At 48.7% G+C, this 23,324-nt stretch overlaps 1 protein-coding gene across 1 annotated transcript in view; it reads right to left on the minus strand.

Moving 5' to 3' along the window:
- Positions 1-23,324, minus strand: part of LOC144704190 (Clathrin adaptor complexes medium subunit family protein) — a 36,333-nt gene that overhangs the window by 4,609 nt on the left and 8,400 nt on the right. The window contains exons 3-9 of the mRNA XM_078576484.1: positions 19,484-19,687; positions 18,095-18,211; positions 17,874-18,002; positions 12,026-12,152; positions 6,336-6,436; positions 5,899-6,003; positions 5,695-5,789 (exon numbers count right to left, since the gene is read on the minus strand). Coding sequence (XP_078432610.1) covers positions 5,695-5,789; positions 5,899-6,003; positions 6,336-6,436; positions 12,026-12,152; positions 17,874-18,002; positions 18,095-18,211; positions 19,484-19,687 — 878 coding nt within the window. The remainder of the gene's footprint in view (positions 1-5,694; positions 5,790-5,898; positions 6,004-6,335; positions 6,437-12,025; positions 12,153-17,873; positions 18,003-18,094; positions 18,212-19,483; positions 19,688-23,324) is intronic.

Genomic DNA, 23,324 nt, shown 5'->3' on the forward strand with positions numbered 1-23,324 from the left:
AACACATTCCTAGAACAAATTCTTCAGGTATTTCATGTGTCTCCTTTCCTTCCCAGATTAGAATCAAATTTAGATTCCTCAGGTGACTCTTACATTGGTATCCGGAGTGAAGCAATCCTTGCAGTGATCACATAGTCCTTTTTTTTTGTGCTGAAATTCTGGATCCATAATTCACAATTTTGGTGTCTTGAATTTCTACCATTTCATGAGGAACAGCTGGTGGAGGAAGAGTCATTGAGAGCGTTGATAATTATGTACATTTTGTATGGGAATAGAAGCGGTATGATGACATGGTACTTGAGCTGACTGAACTGGCCAATGTGCATACGGAGGAGGTTTTTCCAATCTCTGTATAGAAATCCCAAATCCAATTCAGTTCTAATAGACATATCTATTATCTATTTCTATCTGTAGGGTCGATTTCTTAAGCTTTATGTATGGATCTCCGGCAATATACCTTGCACATAGGCACTTTCCTTGATCTCAGGGGCGAGAAGAGGGAGTTGTGGAACAGTTGTTTCAAATTCAACGCGGCACCAGTGTTCTGATACAACCCCCCATCCCACCTTGGGTTAGTTTTGTCATGTCAGCTCAATAGGGGCATTTTAATCATTTTCAATTATGATTGTATTTCCCTTTTAAAGAGGGCAGACAAGGAAGTATAGCAAAGTTGATTCATCTCTTTCTCCGCTAGCAAAGCCCATTCCATCAATACCTTCTCTCCGACTACGTTCACCCCATCAGACCTTCAAGGAAACGTCCATTCCCCCTGCCTCTTGTCTAGCCAAAGTCCACACCAGTACTCCTTGTCACCATTCGGACAACCATTCTAGGGGCATCTTCTCCCTCCATTCACGTACTCTATCAAAATAGGAACTTGCGGGTTCGTATCATATTCCTGAACTTGTTTTGTTTCTTGATTTCAAACGACTCTGATGTAATGAATGGGTTCACATACTATGTCGTTCTATGAAGTGTGTCTTTAAATCCACCAAACTCCATTTCAGCATTTAGTAATCACGTTGTGGCAGGCTCGTCCAGGTTGGGCGTAATGAGGGAGGTGAAACTTGTCTTTATCCGGTAAGGGATGTAAACGAAAGAATGTTCACACTCTTTAGCCAAGATTCAGGCAGGTAACTGATATGATTCTGTTGAAAGTTTATGAAAGAAGGAGAAAGAAAGTAGCGACAGGCAGTGAGCCAGCCGGCAATCACCTGTCAAAACGACCACCTTTATTGAAATAAAGAAGCAGTATAAATAAAGGGGGGGGACAAGAAATAGGGGACACGGAGTATCTGGGCCTTTCTTGAGTGGGAATTCTGGAGGAGCTGGAGGCTGCATTCGGCTAGGGGCTCTCCTGGGATCCGAGGTTGAAGAGAAGCTTGGAGACGACGGCGTGGTTCTTCTTGTCAGACAAGTAGATAGAGCGGGGACCTTCTGTAAGTCCTATTTACCGCATTTCTTTACCAATTCGATACAGTTGCGTATCATTGGTATCAGAGCAGTGATCTTGGCCATCAAGAATGACGCTGAAAGAAGTAGAAGCACGATTGGATGCAAAGGAGGAGGAATTGGGCGAGATGAAAGCAGAACAGAGAAAGATGGCGGAAGAGATGAAAATATTGCGCGAGGAAACCAAGGAGAAGGGTGAATTGCTAAGGCAAGTATTGCGAAGTCTGACAGTGTTGAATCAGGGAAATACATCAGAAGAACACAGGAATGATGGAGATTGGCCACCGAACCAACAGAAAGGGAAGAGCCATGGATTGGGGGAAAATGAGATCAAGAACGACGAGCGCAACGAGAATAGAAACAAGACACAGTTACAACAAATGAGGAGTAAAATGGAAGCACCGAAATTTCGAGAAGATGTTGAAGGATGGGTGAGAGGAATGGAACGTTGTTTTCAGGTCCAAGAAGTGTTAACGGAAGATCTAATAGATGTGGCTATGGCGAATTTAGAGAGTGAATCCTTGCAGTGGTATCTGTGGACTACTGATCGATATACATTCACAGATTGGAACGACTTCAAGATCCAAATTGGAAAGAGATTTGATGAAACATTAGGTGACAATATTAAGCACCAGTTTATGGACATCAAGCAGACAGGAACGGTGAAGAAATATCGTAAAGAATGTGAAAAATTGTCGGTGTGCTTTCCACCAATGCCGGAAGATATCACGTACGACATCTTCCTAAAAGGATTGAAAAAAGAAATCCAGACAGAAATGGATGTAGAGGAATTTTTGGGATTGAGAAGATTGATGGATCTGGCACTAAAAACTGAGAAATGACTCAACCTCTTGTGGCAGGCGTGGGAAAGTCACTGTCAGAAAGGAGGTCGACCACCTAATGGTGGATCACGCTTCCAGCAAAGCAGGGTTCACACGACAAATTCCCATGGATCAGTAGGTGGGAGTCGGTCCATAGAAAAATTCAAAGAATCAGAAGCCAATCTAGCGACGCCTGTATACAAAAAGAAGATAATGCTAACAGGGGAAGAGTTCCACAAGTGTCAAGAGAAAGGCCTGTGTTCTTATTGCAACAAGAAGTTTGGTCTTGGCCATCGATGCAAGAAAACACTTCAATTTTTTGTCGTAGCAGAAGAAGATAAAGAAATAGGAGAAGAGGAACATATTGTCCAAGAGATCAAAGTGGGGAAAGAACCAGAGGAAGAAAAACAGCTCCTTCTTTCTCTGAATACGATGATGGGAATAACTCACCCAAAATCCATGAAGTTAAAAGGAAGAATTCATGGAGCAGAGGTTGTGGTAATGATTGACTGTGGAGCATCGCATAACTTCATATCCATAGAACTGAAGGAAAATTTCAAATTATTGACAGATCTAACTGTGCAATTCGCGGTCATGTTGGGAAATGGAGAAACAAATCCGGGACAAGGAGTGTGCAGAGGAGTACCATTCCAAGTGCAAGGGGTAACTTTAAGAGCTGATTTCCTCCCCTTCTGCCTCAAGGGCACAGACCTCATTTTAGGAATGTCATGGTTGACCTCTCTAGGGTGGACTAAAATTCACTGGGAACGGTTATTACTCAGATTTGAGCTGAATGGTCAGAAAGTTACATTAGAGGGCGACCAACAGTTGTCCTGTTCCCATCTGTCACAGAAATCACTGGGAAGAGTTATGAGAACAAGCAATTGGCAGTTCTAGAGTTGCATCAGATGGAATTCAACGAGGACGAGTGCTATGTGGAAGTGTCTAAAGAAATACACCATTTGAAAAGCAAGTTTCCCCTGGTTTTTGATCCACCCACAGGGCTAACCCCAGCCCGTGAAGTAGATCATGCTATAAATTTAGTTCCAAATGCTCAACCAGTAAACATTAGACCCTATCGGTATTCTTTTTTACAGAAGGATGAAATTGAGAGGCTGATTCAAGAACTACTTGAAGCAAAATTGATCAGACCGTCAAAGAGCCCATTTGCAAGCCCTGTTTTATTAGTGAAGAAAAAAGATCAAGGATGGAGGTTCTGTGTTAATTATAAAGCACTGAATGCACTCACCATACCCAACCGATATCTGATACCAATTGTGGAAGAACTGTTGGACGAGTTGCACTGGTCAGTCATCTTCTCCAAACTAGAACTTAAATCAGGATAGCATCAGATTAGAATGAAAGAGGAAGATGTGGCCAAGACTGCCTTCAGGACACATGAAGTACACTACGAATTCCTTTTGGGCTCATGAATGCCCCCGCAACATTTCAGTGCCTCATGAATTCTCTATTCAAGACTTACCTGCGTCAGTTCATGCTTGTTTTCTTTGATGATATACTTATGTACAGTACTTCCCAAGAAATGCATGCCAGGCACCTTGATCAAGTTTTTAAAATTTTGGCCAAAAATGACCTGCACATTAATGCAAAAAAATGCATGCCAGTTTAGCCGGGACCAGTTGGAATTCTTGGGTCATTGGATTTCCAACCAAGGAGTCAGAACCAATTCAGCAAAAGTGGAAGCAATAGTCAATTGGCCGATTCCTAAGACCCTGAAGGAACTCCGAGGTTTCTTAGGTCTTACCGGCTATTATCGGAGATTTGTCAGAAATTATGCTTTAAAAGCTGCTCCCTTATCGGCATTACTGAAGAAGAATGCTTTTGTATGGAACAACGAGTCCCAAATAGCTTTTGAAATGCTGAAAACAGCCATGGCCCAGACCCCAGTGCTAGCTTTGACAAATTTCAGTGCTCCATTCATCATAGAAACTGATGCATCAGGCGTGGGAGTAGGGGCTGTACTCATGCAAGGGGGAAGACCAGTGGCCTACTTCAGTCAGGCCCTGTCAAAACGATGTCAAGTAAAGTCTGCTAACGAGAGAGAGAGAGAGAATTAATGGCAATTGTAATTGCGGTACAGAAAAAGGCGTCATTATCTGATACATCAAGCCTTCATTATACACACAGATCAATATAGTCTGAAATTTTTACTGAAGCAGAGACAAGTGCAAGATCCATATGAGAAGTGGACCTGCAAACTGATGGGGTTCAATTTTGAAATAGAGTACAAACAAGGACAACACAATGCTGCCGCAGATGCTCTGTCTCGTGTCCCAGGACTAAGCCAGTTGATGGCTATGGGAGTCTCATCTATGTGTACAATTGACTTAGCCACTGTAAAGAAAGAAGTGGAAGAAGACCCTAAGTGCCAGGAGATTATTACAACTATCTCTGAACAGTTGGGCAAGTATACTAATTTCACATTCACAAATGATACTTTGTTATACAAAGGAAGATTAGTCATTCCCAACAGTCAACTCTAATTCCGAATATTCTGAAAACTTATCATGACTCTCCTCCAGGAGGGCACGCAGGGTACCTGCGCACTTACAAGTGCATTATACAAGATCTATATTCGCCGAAAATGAAGACCATGATCAAGTCATACTTGGATAATTGTCATATTTGTCAAACTAAGCACATATAAGTGTCTGAAAAATAAGTACCATTTTGAGTTCTGGTGCTTGGGTCAAGCAATTGTATTCAGTCGTCAACATTCGAGACTTGACACATAAGGTAATTCTTGAATAGATTATCTCCCTTTCTCCCCCTGAGTTCTTGGCATCTTCCTGGTCTTCTAATAAAGCCTGAAGCTTCCAATCTGACAAACCTCAAGCTAAGAATGCAGAATGTGCTTGGGTGACATCATCATCATCTTGCCTGTCAAACTTCCTCTTCCCTTTTTTTTTATTTTGCGCTCTTCCGACTGTTCTTCATGTGTTTATATGCTCATATGAGACCTGTGATGTATCGAATATATTAATAGATCCGCAAGGTCTATCATTTGTAAGCCACTGGATCCCTATTTAAATGGGATCTTAGAAAACAATCCTTCCTTAAAAATTGTGGAGTAACAGCTGAAGCTCTGGGAGAAGAGAAGCACAGGAACGGAGGGCTAGAACATCACCCAACACTCTTATATGAACCAACGTACATCGAGCGAAAAAGGTAACATATTACACATTCCAACGTTCATATTTTATATGGTTCACACATTATAGGGTAACGCAAAAACCAATATCAGAGCATTAATCGACCCCAGTTGTCTGAAAATCTTGAAAGGAATGAGAATCAGTTGGACAAAAAAGTCTGAAAACTAAACCATGGATTTTGGATAGCATAATTTCTTCGGAAAGCATAATCACATTATGAAACCCCGCTTGTCTCAGCTGAGAAATACCTGACTGTATAAGAAGGCAGAGGCATCTGCACCATGATAGAGTTTGCCGTGATATTCGAGGGAAAGTCTGCCCTAACCTTAATGATAACCTCGGCCTGATTATAAAAAGAAGTCACATCATAACTCTATAAAAGATAATGTACTTTAGATCAAACATGACGAGAAAATAAAAAGGAATTAAAAAATGAAAGATGAAACGCCAACCTTCATAGCTCCTGCCTCTTGGATCAATGCATTTATACGAAAGGGAGGTTTAAACTCCTGGGTCATCCGGTAGTTCATGACTGGGAACTCCCCATCAGAAGGAATCTAAAATAAAATATTGCACAAGTGAAGTCAGCTCAGAAAGAAGAAAGCATCACCTAAAATAAACACAAGCCGACTACCAATCTCGGTGCAACCAGGAGATGTAAATGCATCCAAAGAAAGGAAAAGACAATAAACACACAAATCCTATGTCATTCAATTAAAAAAAAAATTACAAACTAATAGAAAAAGTATTTAAACCCTTATTTCCTTTCCCGAATTCGGAAAAGTCTGCAATTTTTGGTGATCTTCTTTAATTTTCTCAAGAAAAATGTCCTTTCGAGCATAACAAAAATATTTGTCTAAAATCATGAGCATTTGTGATTCAAACTTACCAAAGTCAATTTCCGATCTACATCAAAACTGTCAAGCTGCACAGACTCATGAAAGTTACAATCGTCAAGTATCACTGGCCCACCAGTGGAACTGCTATAACCTAGGCATGTAAAGAAAATGAGAAACGTCAAAAAGGTACTAGATGATTAATTACTTTTTTTATGAAAAGGAAAAAAAAAAGAATTTATGGCACAGAGAAGTCAAGATTTACATCAAAGTTAACTGTTAGTGAGAGGCCTCTCCTAGTGGGTCATGTTCTATAAACCCACTAGGCTCCCTCACTTATCACTAGCTCATATTCTCTCCTCTCTCTCTCCTAGGGTATATATACCCCTCCTCATGTACATTCTAGTTAAGGTATTCATTTCCTCTCCTTCCTCCAAGCCCTAGCATGGAGTTCAACATGGTATCAGAGCCAAGCTCTTGATCCCCATCTCTAGCCCTAAGCCTGTGTGCGGGCTTCTTCTTCACCATCACCCTCTCAATCTTCTCCTTGCTCGCACGCAGCAGCCGCCCGCGGCGCTGCCGCCCGCAAGCCGCCGCCGCAAGCAGCGCCGCGAGCAGCGCCGCCGCCCGCAAGCCGCCGCCCGCAAGCAGCCGCCCGCGAGCAGCGCCCGCACGGAGCGCTCGCCCGCAAGCCGCCGCCCGCAAGCAGCCGCCCGCGCGCAGCCGCCCGCGCGCAGCCGCCCGCGAGCAGCGCCGCCGCCCGCAAGCCGCCGCAAGCAGCCGCCGCGCAGCGCAGCAGCGCCCGCGAGCAGCGCCGCGACGAGCGCCGCCGCAACCGCCGCCCGCGAGCAGCGCAGCCGCCGCGAGCAGCGCCGCACGAGCGCCGCCGCAGCCGCCGCAGCAGCCGCCGCGAGCAGCGCCGCACGGAGCGCCGCCGCAAGCCGCCGCCGCAGCAGCCGCCGCGAGCAGCGCAGCCGCCGCAAGCAGCCGCCCGCTAGCAGCGCCGCGACGGCGCCGCCGCAAGCCGCCGCCCGCAAGCAACTGTCTCCCGTGTTCGGACCGTGTTCGGTTCTTCGTTCGCTGCCGCTGCTGCTGTTTGCCGTCATGTCGACTACCTCCAGCATGGGCAGTGATCCGTCTGCATCCACCGCCCCGACGTCAACCCAAGCAGATTTCACCGCGGCTGACTTTGCCCGGGAACTCCCGTCGCCGAAAATCGGTGCTCCTCTCCCTCCGGCTCCGGATAACTGCCGTCTCAGTGCTCCGAACTTGATGTCGTGGCTGAAGTTCGTCGAGTACACTCTGCGCGCCGTCTGCTCCAGAAACATCTCACCTGCCAGCCTCCCGTCACGGACCCGCATTTCCCGGCCTGGAGTGCCGAGCAGTACTGCCGTCCACTCCTGGCTCTTGACTCACACTCTCTCGGAGGTCTATGACAAGTTCCTCCACCTGACGACTCCGCGGGAGATCTGGGAGCACGCTCGTCGCTACTGCGGGCATGATGCTGATGACTGGAAGATCTTTACTTTGGCCGAGCGGGCGAGTGTACTCCGACATGGCACCATGTCCATTATGGACTATAGCCTTGCCCACCAAGCCCTGTGGCGCGAGGTGGACTATTACATGCCGGTGGGGATCCGGTGCGTCGACCGCCGCCATGCTCTCAAGCTCCGCTACATGTCATTTCTCGACAAGCTGAATCCGAATATGCGGATGTCAGGCGCCGGCTCTTCACTCCCAGACTCCTCTTCCGGACTTCGATGGTCTGGTTAAGGAGTTGACGGAGGTTGAAAGCAGCCTTCGCCGCCAACGCCCGCTGCTGGACCTGCCTGCCGAGTCCCCGGCGAGAGTGCTGCCCTCCTGTCCGCCCTCACGGAGCAACCTCCCTTGCTGCCCAAGCCTTCTTCGGGCTCTCGGGCACCGGTGGTTTGCTCCTACTGCGGCTAAGCGAATCATCTTGAGGCCCGGTGCATCAAGAAATTTTTGGACAGTACCGGGATCCGGAGGTCGCCTCGCCGTCATCAGCTCCTGCCTCGTCGCCTCGCCGGTCCCGCAGCCAGAGCCCATCTTGCCCAGGCACCGGCCCCGTCGCCCTCTAGCTCCAGCCATCCAGCCATGACTAATGACCAGCTGACTGCCGAACTTGCCCGTCTCAGCTCCCAGCTGGCTGCCCTGCAGACCGGGTCTTCTTCGCAGCCTACCGTGGCTCACTTCAGTGACTTCGGTGCGTTCTTCCTTCCCAAGTCAGATCAGTGGTATTGTGGACACTCGGCCCTCCAAGCTCCCTTCGTTTCGGATACCACCTGGGTGCTTGATACTGGGGCCACAGAGCATATGACCCCGTTCAACCACCGGTTTCTGTCCTACGAGCGGCACCTTGGTGGTCGAGCTGTCCACACGGCGGGGGGGGGACGACCGTGTGACTGGTATCGGGTCGATCCATGTGGATGGCCTTGGTATCATTCACAACGTCCTTCATGTTCCGCCCTTCAGACCATACTTATGTCACCGCAGCGACTCGTCGATGCGGTCCATTGCTCGTTCCACATTCAGTCTGATGGGATCTTTTTGACTGACAAGGTGGGGAAGACTTTGCGAATTAGGCGCTCGGATGGCCTACTGCTGTTGGACGAGAGGGGGCGGTCGGGGACCCCGGTGCAGCGGTGCTTGTTGACGGTCGAGGACCAGCGCCGGCAGCGGCTTCTACTCACTCACCAGCGGCTCGGGCATCCGTCTTTCCATGTTTTGAAAAGACTTTTCCGACATTGTGTACTGGCTTGGACCTCTCTTCGTTGTTTGTGATGCATGCAAACTGGCGAAGCATCGCGGGCCTCCTTCCCTCCGTCGACTTCTCACAGTGATGTTCCCTTATATCGCATCCATAGCGATGTATGGGGTCCGTCGCGACAGGCCAGCCTGAAGGGACACCGGTGGTTCTTGATCTTTGTTGATGAGGCCACCCGTTACACGTGGACCTACTTGTTGCCGTCCAAGAGCGCCGTCTCCTCGACTGTTCAAGCCTTCTGCACCATGCTTCAGACTCAGTTTGGCCGGACTATTCAGCGGTTCCGGTCCGACAATGCGCGGGACTACGTCAACCAGGAGTTGACCTCGTATTTCACCGCCCATGGATTCTCCACGAGGCGTCTTGCGTGGCGGCGCCCGAGCAGAATGGCCTTGCCGAGCGGCGTATTGGGTATGTCACGTCCGACTGCCCGCACTCTCCTGCTGGACTACCACGTCCGTGGACTTATTGGGGAAGCCGTTCTGACGAGTACTCATCTCATCAACCGGCTGCCCACCCCGACCCTCCAGTTCAGCCCTCCGATTGACCGGTTGTCGGCTGCCTTTCCGCGCGCAGCTCCGCACTCACCTTCTTCCCGCGTCTTTGGCTGCACGGCCTATGTTCATGACACGACGCCCTCCTGTCGGCTGGATGCCCGGGCGCTCAAATGCGTCTTTGTTGGCTACTCTTCGCTTCAGAAAGGGTATAAATGCTTTCATCCCTCTTCTCGCCGGTTTTTCGTCTCCGCCAATGTCACCTTCTCTGAATTTCAACCCTTCTTCTCTCCCACATCTCCTCCGGCCCCTTGGAGCCGGATCTGGTTCTGGAGCCCGCTGCTCCTTTCCTCCCACCGTCGTCTCTCCTCCCACAGTCGTTCCACCCTCCTCTTCTTCTCCTCCACCGGTCGGCCTTCCTTCCTCACCCATTGCCTACTCCATTATCTTCCTCCCCGAATCCTCGCCTCCTGCTTCCGCTCCCTCCCCGTCTGCTGAGTCCTCGCCTTCCTCTCTTCCGCCAGCCATTTCAGTCGTCTTCTTCTCCTGCTGACGATGACTCCTGACTTGCCTATCGCTGCGTAAAGGGGTCCGCCAGTGCACCCGCACTCCCTTTACCCCCTCTCTCACTATCGCTCCTTCGCCAGGTTGAGTACTCCCTACCGCCTGTTTTTGACCCGCATCGACTCTGTCTTCGTTCCACGCCGCTTAACCGATGCTATCGCTTGTCCTCATTGGAAAGCGGCGATGGATGAGGAGATGCGCGCCTTGCTCAAAAACCACACGTGGGATGTGGTTCCTCTCCCACCCGGGAAGACGGCCGTCTCTTGCAAGTGGGTTCACACCCCCAAGCACAACGCCGATGACTCCTTGAACGCCGCAAATCGCGGCTCGGGGCTCGTGGCTTCACTCAGTCTTACTGGCGTCGACTACCGAGGCGTTTTCTCGGTCGCGAAGATGGACACCGTCCCGCCTCCTCTGGCGCTGGCCGCTCATGCGTGGTTTATTCGCCAGCTCGCCGTTCAGAACGCCTTCATTCATGGCGATCTTACCGAGGAGGTCTACATGCATCATCCTCCGGGCTACCCTCTCGGGCCTCCGGGGACCGTCTGCCGACTGCGGAAGTCCTTGTATGGACTGAAGCAGTCACCGCGGATGTGGTTCGGCCGCTTCAGCTCCGTCATGCGCGCCGAAGGGTACACCCAGAGCAATGGGGAAGCCACTCTCTTCTTCCGTCACGGCCCGGCCGGGGTCGCTATCCTGGTCGTTTATGTGGACGACATCCTGATCACCGGGTCGGACACTACGGAAGCTTCACGCCTCAGCCGCTCCCTTGCCCGCGAGTTCGAGATCAAGGCCCTTGGTCAGCTCCGGTACTTCTTAGGGCTCGAGGTGGCCTACTCGGCTCGTGGTATCTTCATCAGCCAGCAAAAATATACGGTGGACCTGCTGACTTTGACGGGTATGACCGACTGTGCTCCTGTGAAGACCCCCATCGACCCCAACGTCAAGTTGGGCGCCGGAGTGACTCTCCGCCGGTCAGCACCCATCAATATCAGCAGTTGGTGGAAACTTCTCTGACCCACACGCGTCCCGACATCAGCTATGCAGTTAGCCTTCTCAGTCAGTTCATGCATGCTCCGCATGAGATTCATCGTCGGCAGCTCACCGGGTGCTCGCGTGCACTGAAGGGCTGTCGGGAAGGGTTTACTCTTCCCCCGGAGCTCAGAGCCGACTGTAAAGGTATATACAGACGCTGACTATGCAGGCTCGACTGTGGACTACCGGTCTACCACCGGTCTTTGCATCTTTGTCTTCGGGGGCCTTGTGAGCTGGAAAAGCAGCAAGCAAGATCGTGTCTCCCGTTCGAGTGCAGAGGCGGAATACCGGGCACTTGCGGATGGGGCCTCTGAGGCTCAGTGGATTCACGGGGTGCTCCGCAAACTTCGAGTACACCCGTCCGATCCACTTTTATTGTGACAACAAATCGGCTATTGCCTTGGCTCAAAATCCGGGCCAGACGGGTCGCATCAAGCACATGGAGATCAACCGCTACTTCTTCAAGGAGCGGATGGACGAGGGCTTGTTTGACTTGTCTTTCGTGCCGTCATCCGACCAGGCGGCCGATGTTCTCACGAAGGGATTATCAAATCCTCTCCTTGTTCGTGCTACCTCCAAGCTTGGCATGGATGACATCCATACCTCGCTTCAAAGTTAACTGTTAGTGAGAGGCCTCTCCTAGTGGGTCATGTTCTATAAACCCACTAGGCTCCCTCACTTATCACTAGCTCATATTCTCTCCTCTCTCTCTCCTAGGGTATATATACCCCTCCTCATGTACATTCTAGTTAAGGTATTCATTTCCTCTCCTTCCTCCAAGCCCTAGCATGGAGTTCAACATTAACTTTAAATTATGGGACATCAAATATTAGTAAAAGCCATCAGGAAATGGGTCTATGAATACCGTAGATAGAGCCTCCATTCTTTCCAATAATCAGATCTTCGTTTAGAGCAAGACGTATTTCTGGGTTTCCAGTGAGATAACTTTTCATTTGAATGGTTCCATCAATTTCCGCAGTTAAAATATAACCCTGTTTAAGAGCACAGGTCCCAATAATTACTTTGCACAATGTAGATGAAGATAACGTGCAATACAGGAATATTTTCAATAAACCCAGTCAAATTGGGGGCAAAGAAGTCAAACAATAAATCATGATCAATATTCTGCAGCTTAGGCAGTCTGATGACAGACATCAGTGAGAATAAAAGGGACAATGGACTTTGTACCTTGATGACGGACATCAGGTAAATAAAACAATTAGAGATCAAAACATTTTAGGTAATGTATATGTTGATCTGAGTATTACATGTCTTTATTTTCTCTCTCTTGTTAGCCCATTAAGGGCCCTCTCTAGTCAGCCCATTAGGGCTTCCTATAAAACCCTGTAATCTCTTTCATTTGCTATCAAGAATTGTTCTTTTCTTGTTTACATGGTATCAGAGCCCTAACCCTAACCCTAATCTGGGTTTCCTGGGCTCGACCTTGCGCTCCGATCTTCGGCGGTTCTCACGACCGCCTGATCTCGCGCTCCGGTCTCTCGCCGTCTCGCTCCGGGCCTCCCAGGCGCTCGTCGTTCTGACATCCACCGTCCCAGCGTCTTCCGCTTCGGCGCCCGCCGTCCCAGCCCGCGCCGCCTCGGCTCGCGCCGCCCCGGCTCGCGCCGCCCGGCTCGCGCCCTCCCGGCTCGTGCCGCCCGGCGACCGGCGTCCCGGCGCTCGCCGTCCAGCGCTCGCCGTTCGGCGACCGCCGTCCCGGCTCCCGACGTCCCGGCGCCCGACGTCTCGGCGCCCGACGTCCCGGCGCCCGACGTCCCGGCACCCGCCATCCCGGCTCCCGCCGTCCCGGCGCCCGACGTCCCGGCGCCCGACGTCCCGGCACCCGCCGTCCCGGCTCCCACTGTCCCGGCGCCCGACGTCTCGGCGCCTGCAGTCCCGGCTTCTCGCCGTTCCGGCGCCTTCTGACTGTGGTCTACTCTGCTTTCATCATGACGAACCCAATTGAAGCCCAGACCTCAACTGTTACGCCAGACTCGACGCCGGTATCTACGCCACATGCATCTGCGGTGCCTCTCGAGCCCGGGAATTGGTCGTCCTCCTCTAGACCATCCTCTTTGCCTCGGATGCCTCCGGATGGTATGTTTACTGGATTCAATCTCCTGCAATGGCGCAAGTACGTCCAGATAACTTTAAAAGGGCGTCTCATGCGCCATCTTCTAGAAGACAGACCTTCCCGGACCGATCCCAAGTATTATGACTGGCTGGACGTTGAGGGGGTAGTTCATCGTTGGCTCTTGGACAGTATTTCACCTAGTGTTAAAGGTGAATTCATGTCTCTAGAGTCGGCTCGGGCGGTCTGGGAAGCAGCACTTGAGAGCCACTCCAAGAAGCACAACATTGCGACTCTGCGAATTGGTACATCGGACCGCTAACCTGCGTCAAGGGGACCGGTCTATCATGGAGTACAGTACGGAGCTCATTTCGTTGTGGAATGAAATTGACTACTACATGCCGCCCGACCCCCATTCGGTGGACCGCCAATATACTCTTCAACTTCGGGTTTTCCAGTTTCTTATGGGACTGAACCAGGAATATGAAGTTCTACGGCTCAGCTTATTCATCGGGAGACTGGTCCTACCTTCAAGGATGCGCTCCACAATGCGGGTTGAAGAATCCCGCTTTCAGCAGGCCCAGAACTCGGCTTCGGCACTTGTAGCTCATTCCTCTTCGTCTGCACGCCCATCGTCGACTCCACCACCCGGCTCTTTGCCACGTGGTCCGACGGCTCGGACGGAGGATTCTCCAAAGGGTGATCCTTCGCTGTTTTGCAATTACTGCAAGAAGCGAGGTCACTCTAAGGAGACGTGCTACAAGCTTCAATGGATACGCGCACAACCGAGCAACCTTGCTGCAGCCGCCTCGTCCGTGCCCCCCCCGGGTCAAGTGCCTATGCTGTACGGTCTTCTCCCGACTAGTGCCTCGCCCGCTAGCTTCACTCCGGAAGAGATGGAGCGTCTACGCCGCTTGCTTGATCCTCCAGTCGTGGGCTCATGCTCCTTGGCCCACGCAGGTATGTCCACCAGTCTTCCCACACCTACATCCCCTCCAGGCCATTCTTTTCCTCTTCCACTTGGCTTCTTGATTCGGTGCCACCGCCACATGACCCCAAATCCTCGAGCCTTTCAAACTTATACACACGCTTCAGGCTCCTCCAAAGTTAAAACAGCCTCCGGCGATCTTCTCACCGTGGCGGGTATTGGTCGTGTGGCCCTTCCCTCTTCTATGCATCTATCTAAAGTTCTTCATGTTCCTCGACTTACTCATCATCTTCTCTCTATCTAGCCTTGTTCGCGACTTGAAACAAGACCTTACCTTCTCTCCTAATTCATGTTTTTATCGTGATAAGGTGTCGGGAGGACGATTTCCATTGCTGAGGAGCATGAGGGCTCTATCTTGTTCGTCCTTGTTCGATTTCTCTTGCTTTTGCTGCTGCGGCAGTTTCCCTTCGGCTTCCCACGAGCGTTGTGGCTTCTTCATCGACGTCTCGGCCATCCTTCTTTGCTACTCTTTATTGTCTCTTTCCTAAACTCTTTCAAGGCCATTCTGTGGACCGTTTGTTTGTACTGCTTGTCGAATTGCCAAACATCATCGTACCACGTATCCTATCTCGTCTTCTCATTCTTCGACCCCATTCTCCCTTATTCACACCGATGTGTGGGGCCTTCCCTATTCATAGTACTTCCGGTTCTCGGTGGTTATGCATCTTTATTGACAACGCTACTCGATTCACGTGGGCATATTTCTTGAAGAACAAATCGGAGATATCTCGTGTCATTCCTCAATTTTACTCCCTTATCCAAACTCAATTCTCTATATCCATTCGTCGCTTCCGCTCCGACAATGCTAAAGACTACGTTAACACCACGTTAAGCACCTTCTTCCAAGACAAAGGCATTATCCATGAAACTTCTTGTCCCTATACACCACAGCAAAATGGCGTTGCCGAAAGAAAATTCCGTCACATCTTTGAAATGACTCGGAGCCTTCTCTTCCATATGCATGTGCCCAAGTATTTTTGGGGGGAAGCCGTCTCCACCGCCATCCATCTTCTTAATCGCCTTCCATCTCGAGTGCTTGACTACTCCACTCCCATTGACCGTCTTCAGCATTCCTTTCCAACTCTCTCTCCGAACTCATCTTACTCCTCGTGTATTTGGATGTGTATGCTATGCGCCCAACCACCAACTTGGTCGTGATAAACTGGATCCCCGTGCTATCAAGTGTGTGTTTGTTGGCTATTCTTCCACCCAAAAAGGCTATTTATGCTATCATCCACCCTCTCATAGGTTCATCATCACCAAAGATGCCACGTTTGATGAATTGCTTCCCTACTATTCCTCCTCCTCTCCTGAACCCTCATCGTCCCCATCTCCCTCCGATCCACTCGAATTCCTCATCCTCGTCCCTCGTCCCTCTTCACCGGCCCCGCCCGATGTGTCTCCGCCTGTTGCTCCTCCAGCAATTGTGCCTCCCGACCCGCCTCCGGCCGCCGTCTCAGTCCCTCCTATGGAGCCTCCTCCAGTATCTGCTCCTGCGCTCGACCCTTCTGCTGCACCTTCTTCGATTCCTCCGCTCCCTATCCGTCGCTGCCCGCCTGAAAAACGCTATGGTATTACCCTTGCTCGTCGCAAGCCTCGGCTTCCTTCTTCGTCTCCTGCTGCCCCGTCTACCTCAACCTCCACCCCTCCTGCCACCTCCTCATTAGCCGTGCTGCCCTCTTCCCGTTCCTCTCCCCTCTATCCGTTGGCGGAATCTATCTCCTCTCATCGCCTCTCACCCTCTTATCATGCCCTTCTCACCTCCCTTGATGCCACTTCCCTTCCCAAGACGGTGGACATTGCCCTTTCATTTCCGCATTGGCGTCAGGCCATGGCGGAAGAACTTCAGGCTCTTGCTCACAATGAAACGTGGGATCTGGTTCCTCTACCGGCCGGGAAGCATCTCGTGGGTAGCCGTTGGGTATATGCTGTGAAGCATAATTCTAACGGTTCTATTGAGCGCCACAAAGCCCGGGTTGTGGCACAAGGGTTCACTCAGAAACATGGCATTGATTATCAGGAGACCTTTGCTCCCGTCGCCAAGCTGAATACTGTGCGGATCTTATTGGCCCTTGCTGCGGATCGGGGCTGGATTTTGCAACAATATGATGTGAAGAATGCTTTTCTGCATGGAGAGTTGACTGAGGAGATCTACATGGCATTACCTCCTGGCTACACTTCCTTAGTGCCATCGTCTCCGCAGTCTGTTGTCTGTCGCCTGAAGAAAGCATTATATGGCTTGAAGCAATCTCCTCGTGCCTGGTTTGGTCGTTTCACGACGGCCATGCAGCGTCGTGGATACCGTCAGTGTAATGGTGATCACACCCTTTTCTACCGCCATTCCACGTCAGGGGGAGTCGCTATTCTTCTTGTGTACGTGGATGACATCATTATTACGGGTGATGATACGACGACCATTACTGAGCTGGCTATGTATCTCTCGTCGGAATTTGCTATTCGCCATCTTGGCCCGTTGAGGTACTTTCTTGGCATAGAGGTGGCCTATTCTTCCAGCGGGATCTTTATTTGTCAGAGAAAGTATACGGTGGACCTTCTCTGTGAGCTTGGAAAGGAGGACGCCAAGCCTGCTTCGACACCGATTGATGCGAACCATCGACTTGGTGCCGATGCGGATGAGGAGCTTGCTGAGCCTGGCCCATATAGAAGACTTGTGGGAAAACTGCTTTATCTCACCCACACTCGCCTGGACATTGCATATTCAGTGGGTGTTCTGAGTCAGTTCATGCAGACTCCTCGCATGAGCCCTTTTCATGCTGCTCATCGTCTCCTCCGTTTTCTGAAGGGCACCATTGGCCGTGGATTATTGTTTCGTCGCCATACCGGCCTGCGTCTTGAAGTCTACACCGATGCAGATTATGCCGGCTCTGTGGTTGATCGTCGGTCCACATCTGGGTATTGCACCTTCTTGGGCGGCAATCTGATTACTTGGAGGAGCAAGAAGCAGAAAGTGGTCTCTCGATCTAGTGCTGAAGCGGAGTTCCGTGCCCTTGCGCATGGTCTGTGTGAAGCACTTTGGATTACCCAGCTTCTTCGTGAGCTACGGTGTCCAGTTCCCTCTCATGTCCAGCTGTTCTGCGACAACAAATCGGCGATTAGCATTGCTCATGACCCCGTTCAGCATGACCGTACAAAGTACATCGAGATCGATCGCCATTTCATCAAAGAGAAGCTTGAATCGGGAGATTTTTGCACGCCTTATGTTCCGTCCGCTGAACAGCTTGCAGATATCTTCACCAAAGGGCTTCATGCCCCTAGGTTTGAGGAGCTCTGTTCCAAGCTGGGTGTGGATAACATCCACGCTCCAGCTTGAGGGGGAGTGTTGATCTGAGTATTACATGTCTTTATTTTCTCTCTCTTGTTAGCCCATTAAGGGCCCTCTCTAGTCAGCCCATTAGGGCTTCCTATAAAATCCTGTAATCTCTTTCATTTGCTATCAAGAATTGTTCTTTTCTTGTTTATAGTATAAAATGTCAGATAGTCTGACCACTGCTTTCCTGATTCCAAATAAATTATGCGGAAAACGAACAAATACATTTTTAATGGCTCCTCAACTTTTCTCAATAAAAGAGTTAATAGAAGTAATCTAAAAGTTTTCAAAAACGGAATTCAAGATTAAGTGGAATTTGTAATACGCACACTGGAGCTGAATGTCACACTTATCTTCTCGATTACATCGACAAATATTTCCTCTCTCCTCCTCCCACCGGGTTCATTAGCAATAACAGATTTTGTAACTGCAGTTCCTGGCATTCGTTTGGCTCCTTGCTGCATGCAAGAAATAAAAGGTACAAAATTTTAATCTTCCAAAAGTATGTCTGACAAGGTAATCACTCAAAATGATTTTTGACGCATTGTACCATGAACATGGCTGCAGGCCCGAGAGTTGGTAAGCGAGCAGCATCAACAACAAGCGGTTCGTTAAAAACGTAGGATTTCAAAAGCTCGGTAGATGTTATTTGAGGATAGCCAAAATCCTGTTGCAAGGAGAAGAATCCAGAAGAATAATAGTAAAATTTTTTGGTCTAGGAAAATGTGCAACATTAGATGAAAGAATCATAACTTAGCAACAGGAGTTTCAAATACATCAAGACTAAGATGATAAAACTAAAGAGAAATGACAATTTGTGAACCTAGTTCCATGACTTGTACAAAGTATGTGGACTTTCCTTCTGATTTGGATATAAAAAAATACCAATATTTTGGTATCGTGAGAATCAGTAGTTGGAAAACTCAAAGAAAATCAAGAAAACAAATGTAACAAGAAAGAGGTTTTGGATACTGAGCTGAAAAACTAAAGGGCATCAGACAATGACATGAATGCACATGATGAGGCTATATGCCGAGACACCTATTGTTAGACTACAATGACATGATCATCCATCTTCATAATGCTTTCCACATTGATAACGCTAATAGCATGAATAAGAAAATATGTTAATAGAAGTATAACACCACAAAAGTGCCCCCCAATTAAAAGAAAGAGATATGAAGCAGTGAGAATGGAGAGGGCTGATTTGTAACGTGCGTCCAAAGGCCCTTGCAATCTAACGTTATATCAAAGTACATTTTGGATATTGTTCATAAATTCAGTGGAAAACGATAAGACATGGACTGGAGACTATCAATCATTTTCACTCTCACTCGCTCTTTCTTCCCTTGCATTTCCTGCTATTCCGATACATCTTTATATCTCTTTTCATAACACTTTTTCCCGAAGAGAATAAATGGAGAATGAAGAAAATCTTAACAAGCCTAGGGATCATCAGATACAATGCTACTTTAACCTTGGTGTTAGACATCTGACATATATACCTTCGGTTGTTCCTATTTCATTCTCTCTTAATTTTTTTTGTCATAATAAACTCCCTCTAATTACAAAGCGGATCACTTCCATGATAGGCCCGGGCCACTACGATTGTAGCCAGTATTTTAAAAAGGCCTCTCAGCAGTAATAATCTTTCCTTGGCCAAAACTGTATTATGAAGAGCAGTGCAAGAGGAGACACGAGGCCAGTTGGGATCTGACATTTGACCCCAACAGTAAGGATCTCGAGGAAATCAAAGGTTTGATTAACGGGAGATTCAAATCAAGGGCAAATGGTACTAAAACTAGCAGACGAAATTCTACAAAAAATGAGAATATTTGAACAAAAAATAAAAAGAAACTAGACAATGTAATGATAGAAACGATTAAAATGCATAAAATAGAATCTCTAAAGGATGATTCTGAAGTAGATAAATACTTACAATTATTTCATCTAGAAGTTCATAGACGAGAACAAAGTTTTTGCGCAGGGAATCCTCATTAAGGACACCAAGGTAGTCTTTAATGACACGAGCAATCCTTTGCAATAACTCCAATACTAGAGATGGGGATGTGTTCACTCCTGTTGTTGCCACAAACAACAAACCCGCCACTTTCACATGGATATAGTTCACTCCGTCCAAATTCTGAAAATACAAAGACTTGAACGTCATTCTCTTGATGAAACCCAACTAATGGAGTGCACAGATAGACTGACGTTCATTCATAGATGAGTCCATAAAGTATTTTTCGGCAGTCTGATAAGGATCTTATCCACGAACAATAGATGAAAAGAAACTTGAACGAACGTCTTAAAACAAGGGCAATAGAAATTGCAATCAAATGGGAATTATTTTAAATCGACAGAACATCAGGATAAATATTACAAAGAAAAAGATGCTTCAATCCAACGGATCAATAACAATGTGTTGGAGCGGTCCAAACGATGATGCGTTGTTTTCTTACAGGAAACCCCAACTGTGTGTGGCAGCACATGTTTCTTGTGGTATGGTATCACAGAACCCTAAGCAGTGCCTCCTGTGGGCATGGGGAGGGCAATGGATGAGGGTGTTGCTGTCTCCTACTCATGGATTGACTATGTCATGAATCAAAAGTCTCCAGGCCTGACGTGACACGAAGCCTGTCAAAGTTGCACAAGTATGCAGGGCCTTTATTAAACAAGCCTGATGTGAAGATGACACCTGTGCTACTGATCTGATGCAGGTTGCGAAGACAGTGGACTTTGCGACTGATTTTTTTTTGGAAGAAAAATTATGTGACTGAATTGATGGCATTGTGGAGAGAGATAGACCATTATCAGCCACCAGATTCCAAAAACGGCAATACGTCATGAAGGATAGCCTTTATAAATTCTTCATGTGCTCAACAAGGAGTATGAGACTTTGAGTCAGATTTTTAACAGGGAAACTATTCCTAACCTTGAGGAAGCAATTGGTATTGCACAGGAGGAGATGAGACTGAACTTACTTGCAGACCAGGCGAAGGAGGGCTGACAGCATTTGGGGCTAAAAAGAAAGATGTGAAGCAGATGAGACCAACCTCGACAGAGATGAGGGAGAACAACACCAGCCAAACTATGAATCAGCCAAAAAATCAACAGTGCTGGATCAAGAGGGGTGATGCTAGGGAGACCCTATATTGTACCTACTGCAACAAGTGGCGACACACAAAAGAGAACTGTAGGGAGTCACACGGCAAGCCTGAACAACAAGGAAATACAAACATGATCGTGGCAAACAACCTCCAGAAGTGAGAGATACACCACCCATCTCAGCGGGGAGGCACCTTAATCTCCTCCTCCAGGTCAGACCGAGAACTAAGAGAAAATCAGGGAAGAGATGGATGGCCTGAAACGTATGTTAGGTTCCACGTCCATGGTCCATTCAGGAGAGAAAAAGGCCTTTCTGGGATATCTTCCATTTTCCAATTTAAAAAAAACTATATGCTTTGACTGTGGAGCCACAGACCATGTCTCCTGATATCTCAAATTGTTAGATCATCAAGGCCCAATAAGGGAAATTAAGCTAACTAATGGGCCCGAGGCCTTGTAAATGTAATAGATTAACCCTAGGGTGATTAATAAAATACTAACCTAAAATGAACATTAATAAGGGCCAAATGAAGGCCCATCAATTACCCACTAAGGGCCCATTAAGGGCCCAATAGTGAGGTGGCTGATTAAGGCCAATATTAGGCCCATAAAAGGCCTAATATTCACTGGGCCTGAAATACTTCAGGCCCAGGCTCCAACGGTCAGGAATCTGACCGTTGGACAGCCAGCTACAAAAAGAGGCAGCTGGCTGGTTGACTTTTCTTCCCTCTTCAACGGTCATATTTTTCTAAAAAATATGACCGTTAAAAGGGGACTCTCTCTCTCTCCTGTTTTTAAGTGTATAAAAAGGGGGCCTGCTGAAGTGGAAAAAAGGTGAGATTCTTTTGCCCCATTTCCTGGCTGTGTTCCTCTCTTCCTCTTTTCTCTTCTCTCCTTTTTTCTCTCTTTCCTCCTTTTTCACACAAATTTTTGCACCTATTAACCTAATGACATCAAAGATCTAACAGGAGAAATTCTACAGGTAGAAGGCATCAAAGATCTGGAGATTAATTATCTTACATGTTACTCGGCTTAAAGCTCATCTAACCTCACAGTGATGGGTGCTAAGTCATTTTTATGACAAGGTTGTAGGCTGGAAGATTGGACATGATAAAGCTTGAAAATGGGCTTTTTTTAACAAAATTATCATTGATGTGAATGCGCAGATACATTGTGTATGAGGCCACAATGGCTGTCATTTCTTGACGAGGGGTAAACCTGCCTCTTCATCCAGGGAAGCAATCAAGATGTCTGTCGCATGGAGCAAAGAACTACCCAAGCTTCGGTATGTAATTTCGCTCTAGACACTGTAGGAGAAGAAAAGCTACACTACAGTTGAAGCTACTCCTTCAGAATTTTGGAAAAGGAAAGAAAATTCCACTCCAAAGAATTCAACGAGCTGTATTTAACCAGCCTACAAGCAATCAGGCCGGGCCCGACAATAAGAGTTTGGGCCAGACCAGACTCACAAACAAGAGAAAGTGTTAGTGATAGACTATCCCTCATGGGCTAATGGGCCCTATTCTATAAGCCCATTAGCCCTATTATCCTCTCTCCTTCTTAGGGTACATATACCCTTACATGTACTCTGTTCAAGTCATGTCATTATCTTCTTCTTCTCTTCCCCAACATGGTATCAGAGCTCCAGAGCTCCTTCCCTAGGGTTTGACATCGCCCACCTACAGCCGCCGCGCACGCAAAGCAGCCGCAGCCCGCAGCCGCCGCGCACGCACAGCAGCCGCAGCCCGAAGCCGTCGCGCACGCACAGCAGCCGCAGCCGCAGCACTACCGTAGCAGCGCCATAACAGCACCATGCCGTTCACCGAGACCGACTTCCTGGAGAAGCCACTGTCCTACAAGGTGGCTCATCCGCTTCCGTCGGTCCCCGAGACAACACTCTTACGGGGCCCGAATCTACTCCCGTGGATGCGCTTCGTCGAGACCACCTTGAAGGCGCACCAGCTCTTCAAGCATTGCACTGAAGACCCCCTTACCATCGACCACCCACATCATGCAGCGTGGGACGTTGAGGACCAGTTCATCCTCGGCTGGATGTATGCGTACACCCTGGCTCCAGATTTCCGCGACCGTCTTCTGCATCAGAAAACGGTGAAAGGCTTCTGGGATCAGGTGCGTTCTTTCTGTGGCCGGGAAAGTGACTGGTGGCGTCTTTATTCCCTTGCAAGTCAGGCCAGCAATCTCCGTCAGGGGTCGTTGACGATCTCTGAATATGCACTTGCCCACAAGAAGATGTGGGATGAAGTGGATTACTACCTACCGCCCGACGATCCGACGTCCAAGACGTTCCAGAATGTGCTTCTTCTGCGGATCATGGGCTTCCTCAATGGCCTGAACCGCGAGTATGATGACGTACGTCGTCGTGCCTTGCACCGCAAGGAAGGTCCTCCTGCCCTCGAGGAGTTGGTGAAGGAGCTTCAAGAAGAGGAAAGCCACTTCCTCCTCCATGGGACTCCCTCCTCCGGCCCCCCGGGTGAGTTGACCGCACTACTTTCTGCCCTCCCTTCAGGCGGCAAGGCACCGTCGATCCTCCCTACGCCCACCTCCGCCGCTCCTCCAGCTAGGACGACGATTTGCTCGTATTGCGGCAAACCGGGCCACGGGAAGAACAAGTGCAAGAAGCGCCTGAATGACTGGCGAAACCGCTACTTCTT

This window comes from Wolffia australiana, chromosome 6 (assembly GCF_029677425.1).
Source record: "Wolffia australiana isolate 7733 chromosome 6, ASM2967742v1".
Classification (NCBI taxonomy): domain Eukaryota; kingdom Viridiplantae; phylum Streptophyta; class Magnoliopsida; order Alismatales; family Araceae; genus Wolffia; species Wolffia australiana.